Below are 13,471 nucleotides of genomic sequence, written 5' to 3'. Positions count from 1 at the left end.
TTTTAATATTGTAATTTTTTGTGTTTTTTAAAATTATAAAAAATACACAAATTGAAGAGACTGATTTCTGTACCTCAAATTTTTTAATTTTTTTTAGCACAAATCAAACGGTACGATTTGTGTATTTCTAAAAATTAGACGGTCTGATTTCTGTACCTCTAATAAATCAGACAGTCCAATTTTCACTTCTCTAATTAAACGGTTCCACAATTGAAAATAACACCCCAACAATCTACATTCTAAAAAATCACTATTACCACTCTAATATTAAAAATAAAATGTTCCAAATGTTCCAAGTAGGAATTATGTGTCATGAAGAAAGAAAAAGAAAAAGAAAAAGAAGCAAGGAGAGAAGCAAATTGGCACTTACACAGTTGGGAAGCTCAGTTGATGAGTTGAAGTTTAAGTACTCAACACTCCCAACACTTACTACATTTCTATCCCCTCTTCACTCTTCTCCTTTTTCTCTTTCTCCACTCTCATTCTGATTCTCACTTTCACGCGCCGTCTTGCACGTCCCTTCACGCGCACATGGGCTGCGCGGCCTCCAAGCTCGACAATGAGGACACCGTCCGCCGCTGCAAGGACCGCCGCCGCTTCATGAAGGAGGCTGTCTATGCCCGCCACCTCCTCGCCGCCGCTCACTCTGACTACTGCCGCTCCCTCCGCCTCACCGGCTCCGCTCTCTCTACCTTCGCCACCGGTGAACCCCTCTCCGTCTCCGACACCACCCCCGCCGTCTTCCTCCACCCTCCACCACCACAACCAAAACAACAACCACCACCACAACAACAACAACAACAACAACAACTACCACCATTGTTTATACCTTCACCTACCATACCCGAAACCAAAACCGAAACAGCAAGAAACCACAACCACAACAATAACAATAATAACCGTAACTACCATAACCGTCAAAACCGTAGAAAACCGCCGAAATTACCTCACATTCTTTCAGATTCGAGTCCTTCCGATACTCCTCGAAGTAACTACTCGAATATCTTCCCAACCGCGTATTCTACTTATTCAACTACTCCTTCTCAAGCTTCCTCTGTTTGGAATTGGGAAAATTTTTACCCTCCTCCACCACCACCTCCTCCTGCTTCTGATTACTTCGATCAAAGAAGCCACGTCAGCACCAACACCGCCAATAATAAGAAGCAATGTTCACAAATCGACACCGAAGAAGAAGAAGACGAAGAACACTATTCAGAAGAAGATGAAGATGAAGAATATTCGGGACCGCGTTCTGAACAGAACTTTAATACTAATCACCATCATCATCATCATCAACAGCAGCATCAGCATCAGCGTCAGCAGTTGGATGATGATGAGAGATCGGAGTATGATTTCTTCAAACACGGAGAACAAGCGTCGTTTCGAAAACAAGCGTCGTTTAAGAAAGAGGGGATGTCGTTTCAGAAGCAGCATCATCTGATTGAGGATTATGCTGAGACTGAGAGAGAGGAAGTTCATTGCAGCGAGTGGGGGGATCATTACAGCACCACTACCAGCTCCGACGATGACGGTGGCGGCCATGGTGGTCGTGTTGGTGCAGTGGTGGAGGAGGAGGAGGAGGATTCTAGGTCTGAGAGGAGCAGGTCGAATTTCGGATCGTCAGTGAGGGGGTCTTCCATGAGGGGATCGTCGGTGGTGGGAGATCCGGTGACGCCGCCGCCTCCGATGGCAGGGAAGAAGGCGGCGCCGGCGGTGGAGGAGGATGACGCAAGGAGCAAGTATGGGGAGATGATGGAGATGAAGATGGTGGTGCGGCATAAGGACTTGAAGGAGATCGTGGAAGCCATTAAAGAGAGCTTTGACAAAGCTGCGGTGGCCGGAGATCAGGTCTCTGAGATGCTCCAGATCAGTCAGGCACAACTCGATCGCAGTTTCAAGCAATTGCGGAGTATGTTCTCTTCTTCTTCTTTGTTTGTTTTGATAATTAGTTGATAATCAATTTTGGCTTTTTTATTTGTATCATTTTTTATGGTTACCGAGTTTTTGGGCAATTAAGGGGTTAAGTTCATTGGTTCAGGCTTTGGAGAATAGCAGTGTGTTTGTTTGCTGAGAAAGTGCGGGAAAATTCGGGACTAACAACTAACCAATTGAGACTCAACTTTTATTCTTTTTTCTTGGATTTAACATTTTTTTTTTCCGTTCTTCTTTATGGTTTTGTGTTTGGTTGCTGAGAAAGCAACACTCCATTATTCTAAAAATTGTTACTTTGGCTTTTCTCATAATCCAAACTATAGATGAAGAATTCGGGGATTATGAGAATTTATTCTGATCTTTACAATTTTTCGTTGCAGAAACTGTGTATCATTCAAGCAGTTTATTGAGCAACCTGAGCTCCACTTGGTCCTCGAAACCACCATTGGCAGTTAAGTACCGGCTGGACACTGGTTCGCTGGCTGAACCAGGCGGTCTGAAGAGTCTCTGCTCCACTCTGGAGCGACTACTGGCTTGGGAGAAGAAGCTCTACGAGGAAGTTAAGGTACTTAATTTCCGGGGGTGTTTTTGGCATTTAGAAGAACGTGGTTCTTATTCCTTTTTTAAAAATTAAATAATCTTTTTGGAGACAATTTTTGGACTTTGGTAGCGTGAGGTCACCGCAGTATTTGACTGTTTAGTGTGTGAGAAAAAGACTCCCTTTTCTTCTTTTCCATCTGATTTTACCAAAATAGCCCCTGATGGGACCAGCCTTTTTATTCTGCCCATGTGGTTCTGGTAAATATCCTGATTTGGACGGTGTGTTTAGCCTTAGTGAGTATAACTATTTTGAGTGTATTTGTTGTAGTTAGCAAATAGCAATCTACTTTTGCTATCTATAATTAACCATTATGGATGAGCTGAATGATATTATAATTAGATATGACAGTTCATAAATCATTTTTCCATTTGCTTGTGTAAAATATTAGCTATGTGACATTAGTATTTTATTGTGTGTGGAATGGATGATATAGGGCAAACTCCTTAAAGGTTTAGTCATATTATCACACTATAAATTATTGAAGGTCATGTAACCTTTTCTTTTGTGGTGGTTATCTTCTTTAATATTACCTAGCTTCCAAGGGAGTTCAATGTATATATTGAATGATATATATAACCCCATTTACTCTTTCCCTAGTGAGACAAACTGGCTAGGCTTGTACAAAGGAAAGCAACAATAAAGATATGAAGGAAAAAGAAGTCATTAACAGATTAAGTTAATTTCAGCACTTGCCTCTTTCTTCAACTTTGTCTTACATGGGATTGATTCAATTTGGGTCTCATAATTATTTCTTGTTTATGAATGAAGGCAATATCTTTCTTTCACTTGCCAAAAAGAGGCAGGTTTCTTTGAACACACACAAGCAGGCAAAAAAGTATGTGCCAACAAATATTGGTTCATTTGGTTGTGAATGCTTGAAATTTCCCATAAATGCTGTGCCAAACTTACCTTACCTTTTGACCAAACAGAATTCAGGTTGGTCTATTGCATTTAATTTTAGCTCAGACCATGTTGATTTTTTTCGAAATTTAGGCTAGAGAAGGTTGGAAGATTGATCATGAGAAGAAATTGTCAGCGCTGCAGAGTCAGGAATACAAAGGAGAGGACGAAGCAAAGATATTCAAAACCAAGACTTCCATAAATAAGTTGCAATCACTAATTATTGTCACATCTCAGGCTGTGACTGCCACCTCAACCGCCATTATTGGCCTTAGGGACTCTGATCTTGTTCCTCAGCTTGTTGACCTTTGTCATGGGTATGTATATCTCTTATGCAATTGTTTATTGTTTTCTTTTGTTTATATTTAGATATATCGATAAGATTACTTGATTAGGCCATGAAATCACTAATCAATATGGAACTATGGTGTTAATACTTAATAACAACTTGCCATTGTTACTGCTATAAATAAATGAACTTTGATAAGAGTCATTAGGCCCTGAGAACTTTCATATAATCAAGTGAATTGGACAAAGAAATCATCAATGCGTGATCTTTTTTGAACTTTGCATTTGAGACTTAATAATCAAAGGGATTTAAGGACTTTGAACCGGAACAAAACCTCTTTGAAAAAATGTTTAACCGTGAACTATTCAAATATATTTTCTTATCTTTTTTTCTCTCATTTATATAGTGTGCATATGCTGGTGTGGATCAATAAAATATTTTGGTGGTAGGTGAAATCTTTATGGCTTATCGTTCGGATACACATTTGATCAATCAGCTCTGCGTAATTGCATGTGCCTCTTTGTACCAACCTGTCCAACTACTCCTACATCTTGTAATCAAGCCTTGGCCCACCTTTTGTAGCTGTCAAACTGTTATTTTGGCTCCTAAGTTTTAGTCCCCACTTGAGCAAAAATTGAATTATTGATGGAGCTAGATATATGTTAGCAGTAGTAATGCTATAAGAGAAATGTGTCCTGTACATAACTTTCATTATAAAACATACCACTCATCCACCATTACACCCCCATCCAATGGTTTATGAATGATGTGTCGATATAGGGTATGATGATTGCTATGTTCAGATAATACAACTCATGACGAATGATGTGTTGAATTAAACAATTATCGTTGCTAGTTTCCTACTGTTACTCTTCTTCATTGCTTAACTAATCAAGATCATTGATTAGCATGGACAATTTTTCCAAAATATATGAAACTGCATTATCTAATTACTGTCTTGGGCTTTTATGATTATGATGTGTTGAATGTAGATTCATGTACATGTGGAGATCAATGCACCAGCACCATGAAACTCAAAGCAACATAGTACAGCAAGTCCGTGGCCTTGTGAACAGATCTTCCAGAGGCGACTCAACTTCTGAGCTGCACAGACAGGCGACACGTGATCTTGAATCCGCTGTGTCGGCTTGGCACTCCAGCTTCTGTCGCCTTATAAAATTTCAGCGCGACTTCATCGTCTCCTTACATGCCTGGTTCAAGCTTAGCCTTGTTCCAGTCCATAATGATAATGTCAACCTCAGCATCAGCAGGGAACCCAACGATGCATACATGTTTTTTGATGAATGGAAGCTCGCCCTTGAACGTGTCCCCGACACGGTTGCATCTGAGGCCATCAAGAGCTTCATCAACGTTGTCCATGTGATATACACCAAGCAATCTGAGGAGCTCAAGATCAAGAAGCGAACCGAGAGCGCTTCCAAGGAACTCGAGAAGAAGTCTTCGTCCTTGAGAACCTTAGAGAGGAAGTTTTATAATTCTTATTCTATGGTAGGCATTAGTCTTCCTGATACCGGACCGGATAACGGACAAGGTCTGGACGCACGGGACCCCCTAGCTGAGAAGAAATTGGAACTTGCAACATGCCAGAGGCGAGTCGAAGACGAAATGCTGAGGCACTCAAAGGCTGTGGAGGTGACAAGAGCAATGACACTCAACAATCTGCAGACAGGGTTGCCTGGAGTTTTCCAAGCACTTACCAGTTTCTCTTCATTGTTCACTGAGGCTCTTGAATCTGTGTGTACCCGTTCCTATGCCATCAAGTAGTAGGTATTTTTTATATTTATTTGTTCTGTTCTGGGATCTTAAGTTCTTCATAAGGCTGGGGTCTTTTTTTTTTTTTTTTTTTGGTTGCAAGCTCTTATTGCTCTTACTATATTCATTTATAAATTTGAAATGTAAATATGAAGAATTTTTTGGTTCAACTTATATTTTGATGGGAAGGGGAATTTTCTTATTGTACAGGGAAATTTCTTGGTTTATTATTGTACCTGAGAATTGCAATTTACAATATATCAATAAATTATACGTATTTTGCTTTCAGGTTCCTCGATCAGATTTGTTTTCTTTACATAAATCTGGTTTTTATGCACGTGTGCTTTTGTATGAAGAATAATATACAGTGTGAAAACCAAGTTCTGACTCATTTTAATATGAATAATGATACACAGATTCATAAAAATAGGTTTGGACTCACTTTGATATAGACATCACTTTTCTCACAATTGATATTGTATCACATTTTTTGTAGTCTCACAATACAAAATTAATGATAAAAGATGTGATGTTTATACTAAAACCTTTTTTTTCCAATGGAGTTTCCCTCATTGTTTGAGAAGTTAACTAACTTGTTTTGCAAGTGGCTTGTTCTTCAAACAGGTGTTCTTTCTAGAAGTAGAAGTAAAATTCAAGTACTTTTGTCTTTCTTACTATGTCAACATCTTTCTTGGTAATTCAAGATCATATAAAATTAAATGATAAAACTAGTCTCTAGATTGGTCCTGTGATGATTTTAGGACTATCAATTTTTATCTTCATTTCAAGAAAAAGAAAAATGGTGTGGGGATTGAGGGTGACAGCTAATGTGGACAAGAAATAGATGGAGGATAATTGAAGTTGAAACTTGAAGAGGAAATTCCACAAAGCACATGGCATGTGGAAGAATGGTAATATATATGCCCCTCTTATCACCCACTCAATAGCCTTTTGGAAACTGCCAACCCTTTCACTCATCTTCACGTTGGGTTTCAAAAATGAATGCCTTAGCGATACTTCTTAAATTAATTGCTTCTTATTACATTTTTGCACTTGCCAATAAGTTGGTATACACAAGATTCGAACCTCCAATGTTTATTTAAGCAGACTAGTAAACTAATTGTCTAACCCAACTTGATTCATTGCTTTATTTATTTATTTTGGGCTTGCTGCTTTATTTAATAATGGCTTTATAGATTTAAAATAACATTATTTTATGGTTCTTTGTAGGACTGCACATGAATCGGATAATATCCGCATATCCGCTGTAATTATCTGCATCCGATCTGAATTTTGTGGATATTATTCGATCCGCACTATAATAGGATCGGATTGCGGATTTGGCAGTGATATCCACGGATCCGATTCGCAAATCCGCATATCCGCACATCTCATATAAATAGCATAGTTTAAGAAAGTAAACCCTAATGTGATATGAATTTTAGTGTGTTATTTTATGAATTTTATGATATCTTGTTTTTAATTTTTTATGTTGTACTTCAACTTAGAATAATTAAACTTAAATCTTGTGTTATTATTTTGTTTTTGTTATTTAAGAGAACTTTTATTAATAATATTTTAGAAGTAAATAGGCTTAAACAGGTGAAAAATGAATTTTCTGGATTTTTTTTTTTGTAAAAACAGCCAAACAAAATCTTAAAATTGTTTTTTTGAATTATGCGGATATACCCGATATCCGATCTGCAAGTATGCGGATCGGATTGGATCGGATCCAGCCTGGAAAAAAGCGGATATCGTATCCGATCCGATCCGATGAGTGCAATGTAGATCGAATAGAATTTTAGACTATATCCGATCCGATCCGATCCGTGTGCAGCCTAGTTCCTTGAAAACTCTTGTACAAAATTGTTTGCCCCGTTTAGTGTTAGGTTTTCTTGACCCAATTGCTTGTTTCAATCCTTACCCATTTTCCTTTGTCCCCAAACTGATTTTCACCTTTTTAATGGAGAAGCTAATTCAGCTCTTTAAATGAAGTGGGTTGGGCTATAACTTTGCCTTTTATGGCCCATTAGAATATCTAGGTCTCTGTCCACTACAGATGTGCAATGGAATATTTTCCTTTTAGATATTCACACTTGAAAGCCCAAAATAACAGGCCACACCAAAAATTTAGCTTAAGATGAACAAACCTTACAATAACACACCAAACAATTTTTTTTCCAAAAAAAAAAAAACTTAGCAACACATGGTCTTCTGAAATAATAGATATTCTTTTATTTTTTATTATTAATTTCTGTTAAAGATATAATTATTTATATATTTTTTTTATTTAAATTTTTAAAATAAATAATTTTATTATATTCCATTAGAATTTTTATAACTTAAAAATCTATAATTTAATTTTTATTATCTAAAAAAATTTAGCATAAGACAAACATATAAATCCAAAAAGAAAAAAAAATTTCCTTTTTAAGATAAGTGATTTCATAATAGTTTCAAATTCAAGTCATGGATATAAAAATGGTTGTGGATTGTTGTTTTACCAAAATAACATAAAATAAAAACACAAGATGAATAAACCCTCAAAACAATTGTTGCTTGAGTTGTTAAAAATCATTGCAATAATTGATCTACTTTTGAGAAATCTAAATAGTATATAGAGTGATTACTTTGTGTACAGATAATTAACGGTTCAAATAAATATTGCATAATGACAACAATAAATCCTTTTTCTCACATACTAAATCTACCGGAAGAAAAACTAAATTCGAAATTCTCATGTCTCAAAAACAAAACTCAAAAATAAAATACAAAAGGGTAAAGTATATTTTTTATCTCTAAAGTTTGACAAAAGTTTCAAAAATACCCCTAAGTTTTATTTTGTTTCAATTTTGTTCCAAAAATTTTCGATTTGCATCAAATATACCCCTGATAGCTAATTTTTCAAAAAATTTAAAATCAATTCAACAACAATTTCATAAGAACAACTTTCAACACAAGCAAATCAAGCATAATTTTCATGCATTATTGTTAGATTGGTCTTAAATTTTTTGAAAATTTAGTTGTCGAAGGTATATTTGATGCAAATCGAAAACTTTTGGGACAAAATTGAAACAAAATAAAACTTATGGATATTTTTAAAACTTTTGTCAAACTTCAAGAACAAAAAGTATACTTTACCCAATACAAAATAAGCTAAGTGGCCTATCTTATTACATTATTAAAGTGCCACTAACTAGTTAATGACATAACAGTATAACACAACCTATGAGAAAAGGTTTTATGTACGTTGTGGAGAAAATTCAATGTCCTACAAGAAATTAAAGAAACCAATACCTTCGGCTTTGAATCTCTTATTCTTCCTCCTTTTACTAATTCCAATAACCCCATCCCCCCTCACTACTTTATCAAAATTTTGCAACTTTTCCAAAAGCAAGGAGCAACAAAGTGCAATGCAAAACCACAAATGTTTTGTTTTTAAAAAAAAAAAAGAAAAAAAAAAAAAAACCCCACAAAATCTGTATTATTTGTCTTTCATAAAATGTGAGGAAAAGAGCTTCTATAGTAAATTACAATGAGTATACGTAATAATCATCTTCATGGATTTGAATAATTTTTCTTTCTATAGGTCTAGCTAATTAATTATATTATAGAAATGTATATATTATGGGCTCAAATTTTTCGATATAGAAGGCGTGTGCGTGTCTTTCTTAGATATAGAGTTATGGGGTACCAGACCAATCTATGGGGCAGATTTTTTGTTAGTGTCAGATCCTAGAACTCGGACCGTGCGAGTTCATTGAATTTCAAATTTGGCTCCACAAATCGGAAGGTCCGATTTGGAGCTGGTAAAATTTTGAATTTTCGAAAGGTGGTAATCGAACCTCCGTGTTGTTAATAGTGTGTAATTTTTTTATGAAATGGATTATGAAATCGCAGGATCCGATTTCCATTCCACCCTGACACCACACCAATGTAAAGTCTCACTCCTTCCCATAACCGAGTGCAACACCAACTAGACTTACATGTACAAATTAAAAAGCGTATATTATGCGCGCCACAAAAGATAACCAATAACCGATATTTGATGATTTAGTATCATGCATCCATCAACATTTGTGCCACTTTCAACCTGGATTTTTTTATATATATATATATATATATACTATACCTTAGCTTTCATTATTAACTATATATTCTCTAATGATTTTGTCGATTTTGACCTATAATTATAGGTCAATGGACTTGTCTCTTCTCTAACTATCTATTATTGTATATAAAAACAATCAAATAAAGGCCACTCCTTGTTGTTTTGAATTGATCATAAAAGATGAAACAAATATAATTATGGGAGGGGAAGATGCTAATTAACTACCTATGTGATGATGTATTTTGACCTAATAATCCTAAACGGACCAGACTTTTGGAGAGGTAGAACTGTAGAAGATATAGTTTTCGCTATAACATGTTTAATTTCACCATGCTTTAAGACTTTTGTTTAAAAAAAAAATTTATTAGTGGTATTTAAATTCCCTTATTAATAATTCAACTATAGAAATTGAGATTACTTGTTTTAGAACAACTTTTTTCTATTTAATTTCCATGACTAAAAGCATTGAAAAAGGAACAAATTAAGAGATGTAGTATGAAATTTTAAGAAAATAGTTAAAATACTTAAATTATATTTCTCCTTTTTCTTTTCTACTGTTAATTTCTTCCAATAAAATTTTTAAAATATTAAAACAAAAGAAATAAAAAGATAAAAAAAATGAAATCATGAAAACAAATATTATTAGTCTGTCGTGATATGTGCTTTAGAAGACAAAATAAATACTTCAACAATAAATTTTAAGACATGTCACTATAGTTAATTTTGACTGGTACTGAAGCTTAGCTTTGAGTTTATTTTAGGTTTAATTACTCTGTGAGTTCTTAAAGTTTTATTAAATTTTTAATTAGGTCTCTATATTTTTTTTCCTTTTGATTAAGTCCCTATATCATATCAGATTTTGTAATTAAGTCCCTATCGTGATAAAAACGCTGGAATTAACGGAATATTCTGTTAAGCAAAACGAATATGCATAACACTTGACTGAATATTCTGTATAATTCAATGAAATATTCTGTTAATTTTAACGTTTTTGTCATAATAGAGACTTAGTTATTACAAAATCTGATATGATATAGGTACTTAATTAAAAAAAAAATATAGACACCTAATTGAAAATTTGATGAAACTGTATAAACTGACAGAGTAATTAAACCTTTATTTTATGACATGAGAAAAATAGTCATAATTTTGTTATAATAAAAATAAAACATTATAAGTATTATTTAATAATTTATTAGTTTATAATTTTAAGTTGTTAGAATATTTAATTTAATTAGTAGATTAAACTTTTGTAAGTGGATTTAGATACTTCTTTAATCTAATATAAAAAAAATATAAGTACCTCCTAAATTATATTAATTTGCAGAAATCAGATAAATAAAAAAAAATTTATGATAAAACTATAATATGAACTAATCAAATAAAATATGAATTCTTTGTTAATATTATATAAAAAAAATTAAATAAAAAATAAAATAATTCTCTCTATTCGGCTTCAATTTATCTTTTTTCACTTTATGGTGAGAATCATGTCACGTGATTGTTAAATACAAAATTCACTACTATTACATGCTTGATCTTTGTAGTATAGAGACTAGACTATAGTCCAAATAAAGATGCTATTATATATATTAGGGTATGACACCCCAACTTAAAATCTTGGATTTGCCGCCAAATGTTACACCATTTGTGCGACAATGTATCTATCTTAGGTTGCTTTTCTAATTACAGCGTTTTTGTCTTATAGGTAAGAAATTCCAATCCACATTCTTGATGAGAAAAATCAGCATGCATGCATGATAAGTCACTTTCATTTCATTTCATTACTCACAGGAAAAGTTTTGCACTAATCTTCGAAAGGTGACACTTCAATATTATTGATCCAATCTATATACATATGTATATGATATCGGTTTGACTCTTTATACGAGATCTGTTACATATACAAATTTTTTTGACATATAAATTTATATAAGTTAACTATAATTCAACAAAATCTACTTTCATAATGTGCGCATGAAATCACGACCTTTTTCCTCTAATGTTTATCCCGCATTTCTCCTCTTCCTCTTCTTTCTTCTCCTTTTTCTTTGTATTCTTCTTTCTTTTAATTTTCTTTCGTATTCCTTCTTCTTCTTTACGTATTTCATCCTCTTCGTCGTTCTTTTTATTGCTGCTGTTGTTGTTGCACTTTTTTTCTCATCCTCTTTCTATTGATTTTGCAATACTATATATTGTTTTAGAAGGTAAAACAAGAAAAAAAATATGAATAAGAAACAGCAAAAAATAAAGAGGAAGAAGATGAAGAATTTTAAATTATGCAGAATTTATCAATACAAATATATTGAAAATTCTTAAATAATACACTTAAATGTCTTATTTTTACCCCGAAAGTTGCTGCAACAACACAAAAAATAGTTTTACCCCAAATTTTGCTGCAACTACACAAATTGAGAAAATTCTATGGCAAAAATTTTGGATCAGGTAACGTCATCAATATGGCAAAATTTCTACGATAAGAATAACGACAACAACGATAACGACGATACGTATAAGAAGAAGACGACGATACTATAACGGCGATGATGATCATGATTATGAAGATGATGGAGGAGAAGGAGGAAAAAGAAGAAGGAGAAAAAAGTCCAACAAGAAAAGAAGGAGGAGGAGGAGGTGGTGGTGGTGGTGACGACAATAACAAAAGAGAAAAATAACGAAGAAAGAGATGCAGGGTGCGTGAATATGAATGACTTATATAGACTTATATAGATAAATAATTTGTATGTAGAGTATGTGTAAATGATTTGTATGTGAAAAATAATTATTAATTTAATTTTAATTTCTTGGTTAATGTTAATTTCTCATTAATATGGTGTTAGCTCTGGGGAAATCTACTAATTATTGTATAGGAGTGGCTAGGTTTATGCATGGAATTATATAATTCTATGAACAATAACTAAAATTATTTTATTTATTTAAAATTATAGACAATGAATCATAAATCATTAACTTTAAAATTTAAATTATAAATCTTAAATTCTCTAAAAATGAGAATTGTTAAAATTAAAAAAAAAAAATTAACTAGTGTATATTAACTAACTTGATTCACTATATTCTATTTAAAATTGCTCATGTATAATTAAACAATCAGTGTTGAAATTCATTTTTTTAATCTAAAAACTAATTAAGAACGAAAATATATACCTTATTTGATTACAAAATTCTAATAAAAGATTGTAATTTTTTAGTATTTTCTTTTAAGTAATTTTGTTTAGAATTTTGATAGGTAACCAACACTCAACCAGCTAATTACCAGTTAATTTATTATTAATTAATAATTTTGATTTTTTAAATTATTATTAATTAGTAATTAATTAATTTTTTTAAAAAATATAAAATCAATATATATTAATTGCAGTTGTTTAAAATTAGTTGATTAAAAATTAATTTACCATACTTTTTCTTTCGTTTAACATGTCTCTTTACGTAAAATTTTTTTTCCTAAATTTTTGCATAATTTTTTTTATTTACCTTATATATATATATATATATATTCTCCAATAGAAACAAGAAAATAAAAAAAGTTGTTGGTTTCTTGGATAGATAGTGATGAGATGAGAAAAAGTACTAGAGAAATAAAATTGTCTTGAAGCGGCTACAGCATGGGGACAGTGTGAAGAAGCTGCCCACAAACACTTCATTCATTGGCTTCTTCCTCGTCTTCTTTCACTACCAATTTCTCATTTATCGTTTCTCTATATTCATTAATAAATATTTCTGTATGCACCTGCAAATTTTGTCTATATTCTCCATCTCCCTCTGGAGAGAAAATTCTTTCTTTCGATAAATCAATGAGAAATTATTGCTAGGGTTATATCAACTATTATAACTACTTTTGCTAATT

At 33.1% G+C, this 13,471-nt stretch overlaps 1 protein-coding gene across 1 annotated transcript; it reads left to right on the top strand.

Moving 5' to 3' along the window:
- The first annotated feature begins 298 nt into the window (after positions 1 to 298).
- On the top strand, positions 299 to 5,783 carry LOC107637233 (nitrate regulatory gene2 protein). Its single transcript, XM_021121966.2, has 4 exons — positions 299 to 1,909; positions 2,313 to 2,497; positions 3,527 to 3,750; positions 4,715 to 5,783. The coding sequence occupies exons 1-4, from the start codon at positions 532 to 534 to the stop codon at positions 5,505 to 5,507; spliced, it is 2,580 nt and encodes an 859-aa protein (XP_020977625.2). The 5' UTR covers positions 299 to 531; the 3' UTR covers positions 5,508 to 5,783.
- The last annotated feature ends 7,688 nt before the right edge of the window (positions 5,784 to 13,471 follow it).

The sequence above is a fragment of the Arachis ipaensis genome, chromosome B4 (assembly GCF_059453495.1).
Source record: "Arachis ipaensis isolate K30076 ecotype BB chromosome B4, ASM5945349v1, whole genome shotgun sequence".
Classification (NCBI taxonomy): domain Eukaryota; kingdom Viridiplantae; phylum Streptophyta; class Magnoliopsida; order Fabales; family Fabaceae; genus Arachis; species Arachis ipaensis.
This window is presented reverse-complemented; position numbering and strand designations above follow the sequence as displayed.

Bases quoted from the DNA above. Each gene is read 5' to 3' on its own strand.
- LOC107637233 (XM_021121966.2), top strand. From the start codon at position 532: ATGGGCTGCGCGGCCTCCAAGCTCGACAATGAGGACACCGTCCGCCGC. The intron at 1,910-2,312 runs GTATGTTCTCTT...TTTTCGTTGCAG, and splicing joins CAGTTTCAAGCAATTGCGGA to AAACTGTGTATCATTCAAGC. The intron at 3,751-4,714 runs GTATGTATATCT...TGTTGAATGTAG, and splicing joins CTTGTTGACCTTTGTCATGG to ATTCATGTACATGTGGAGAT.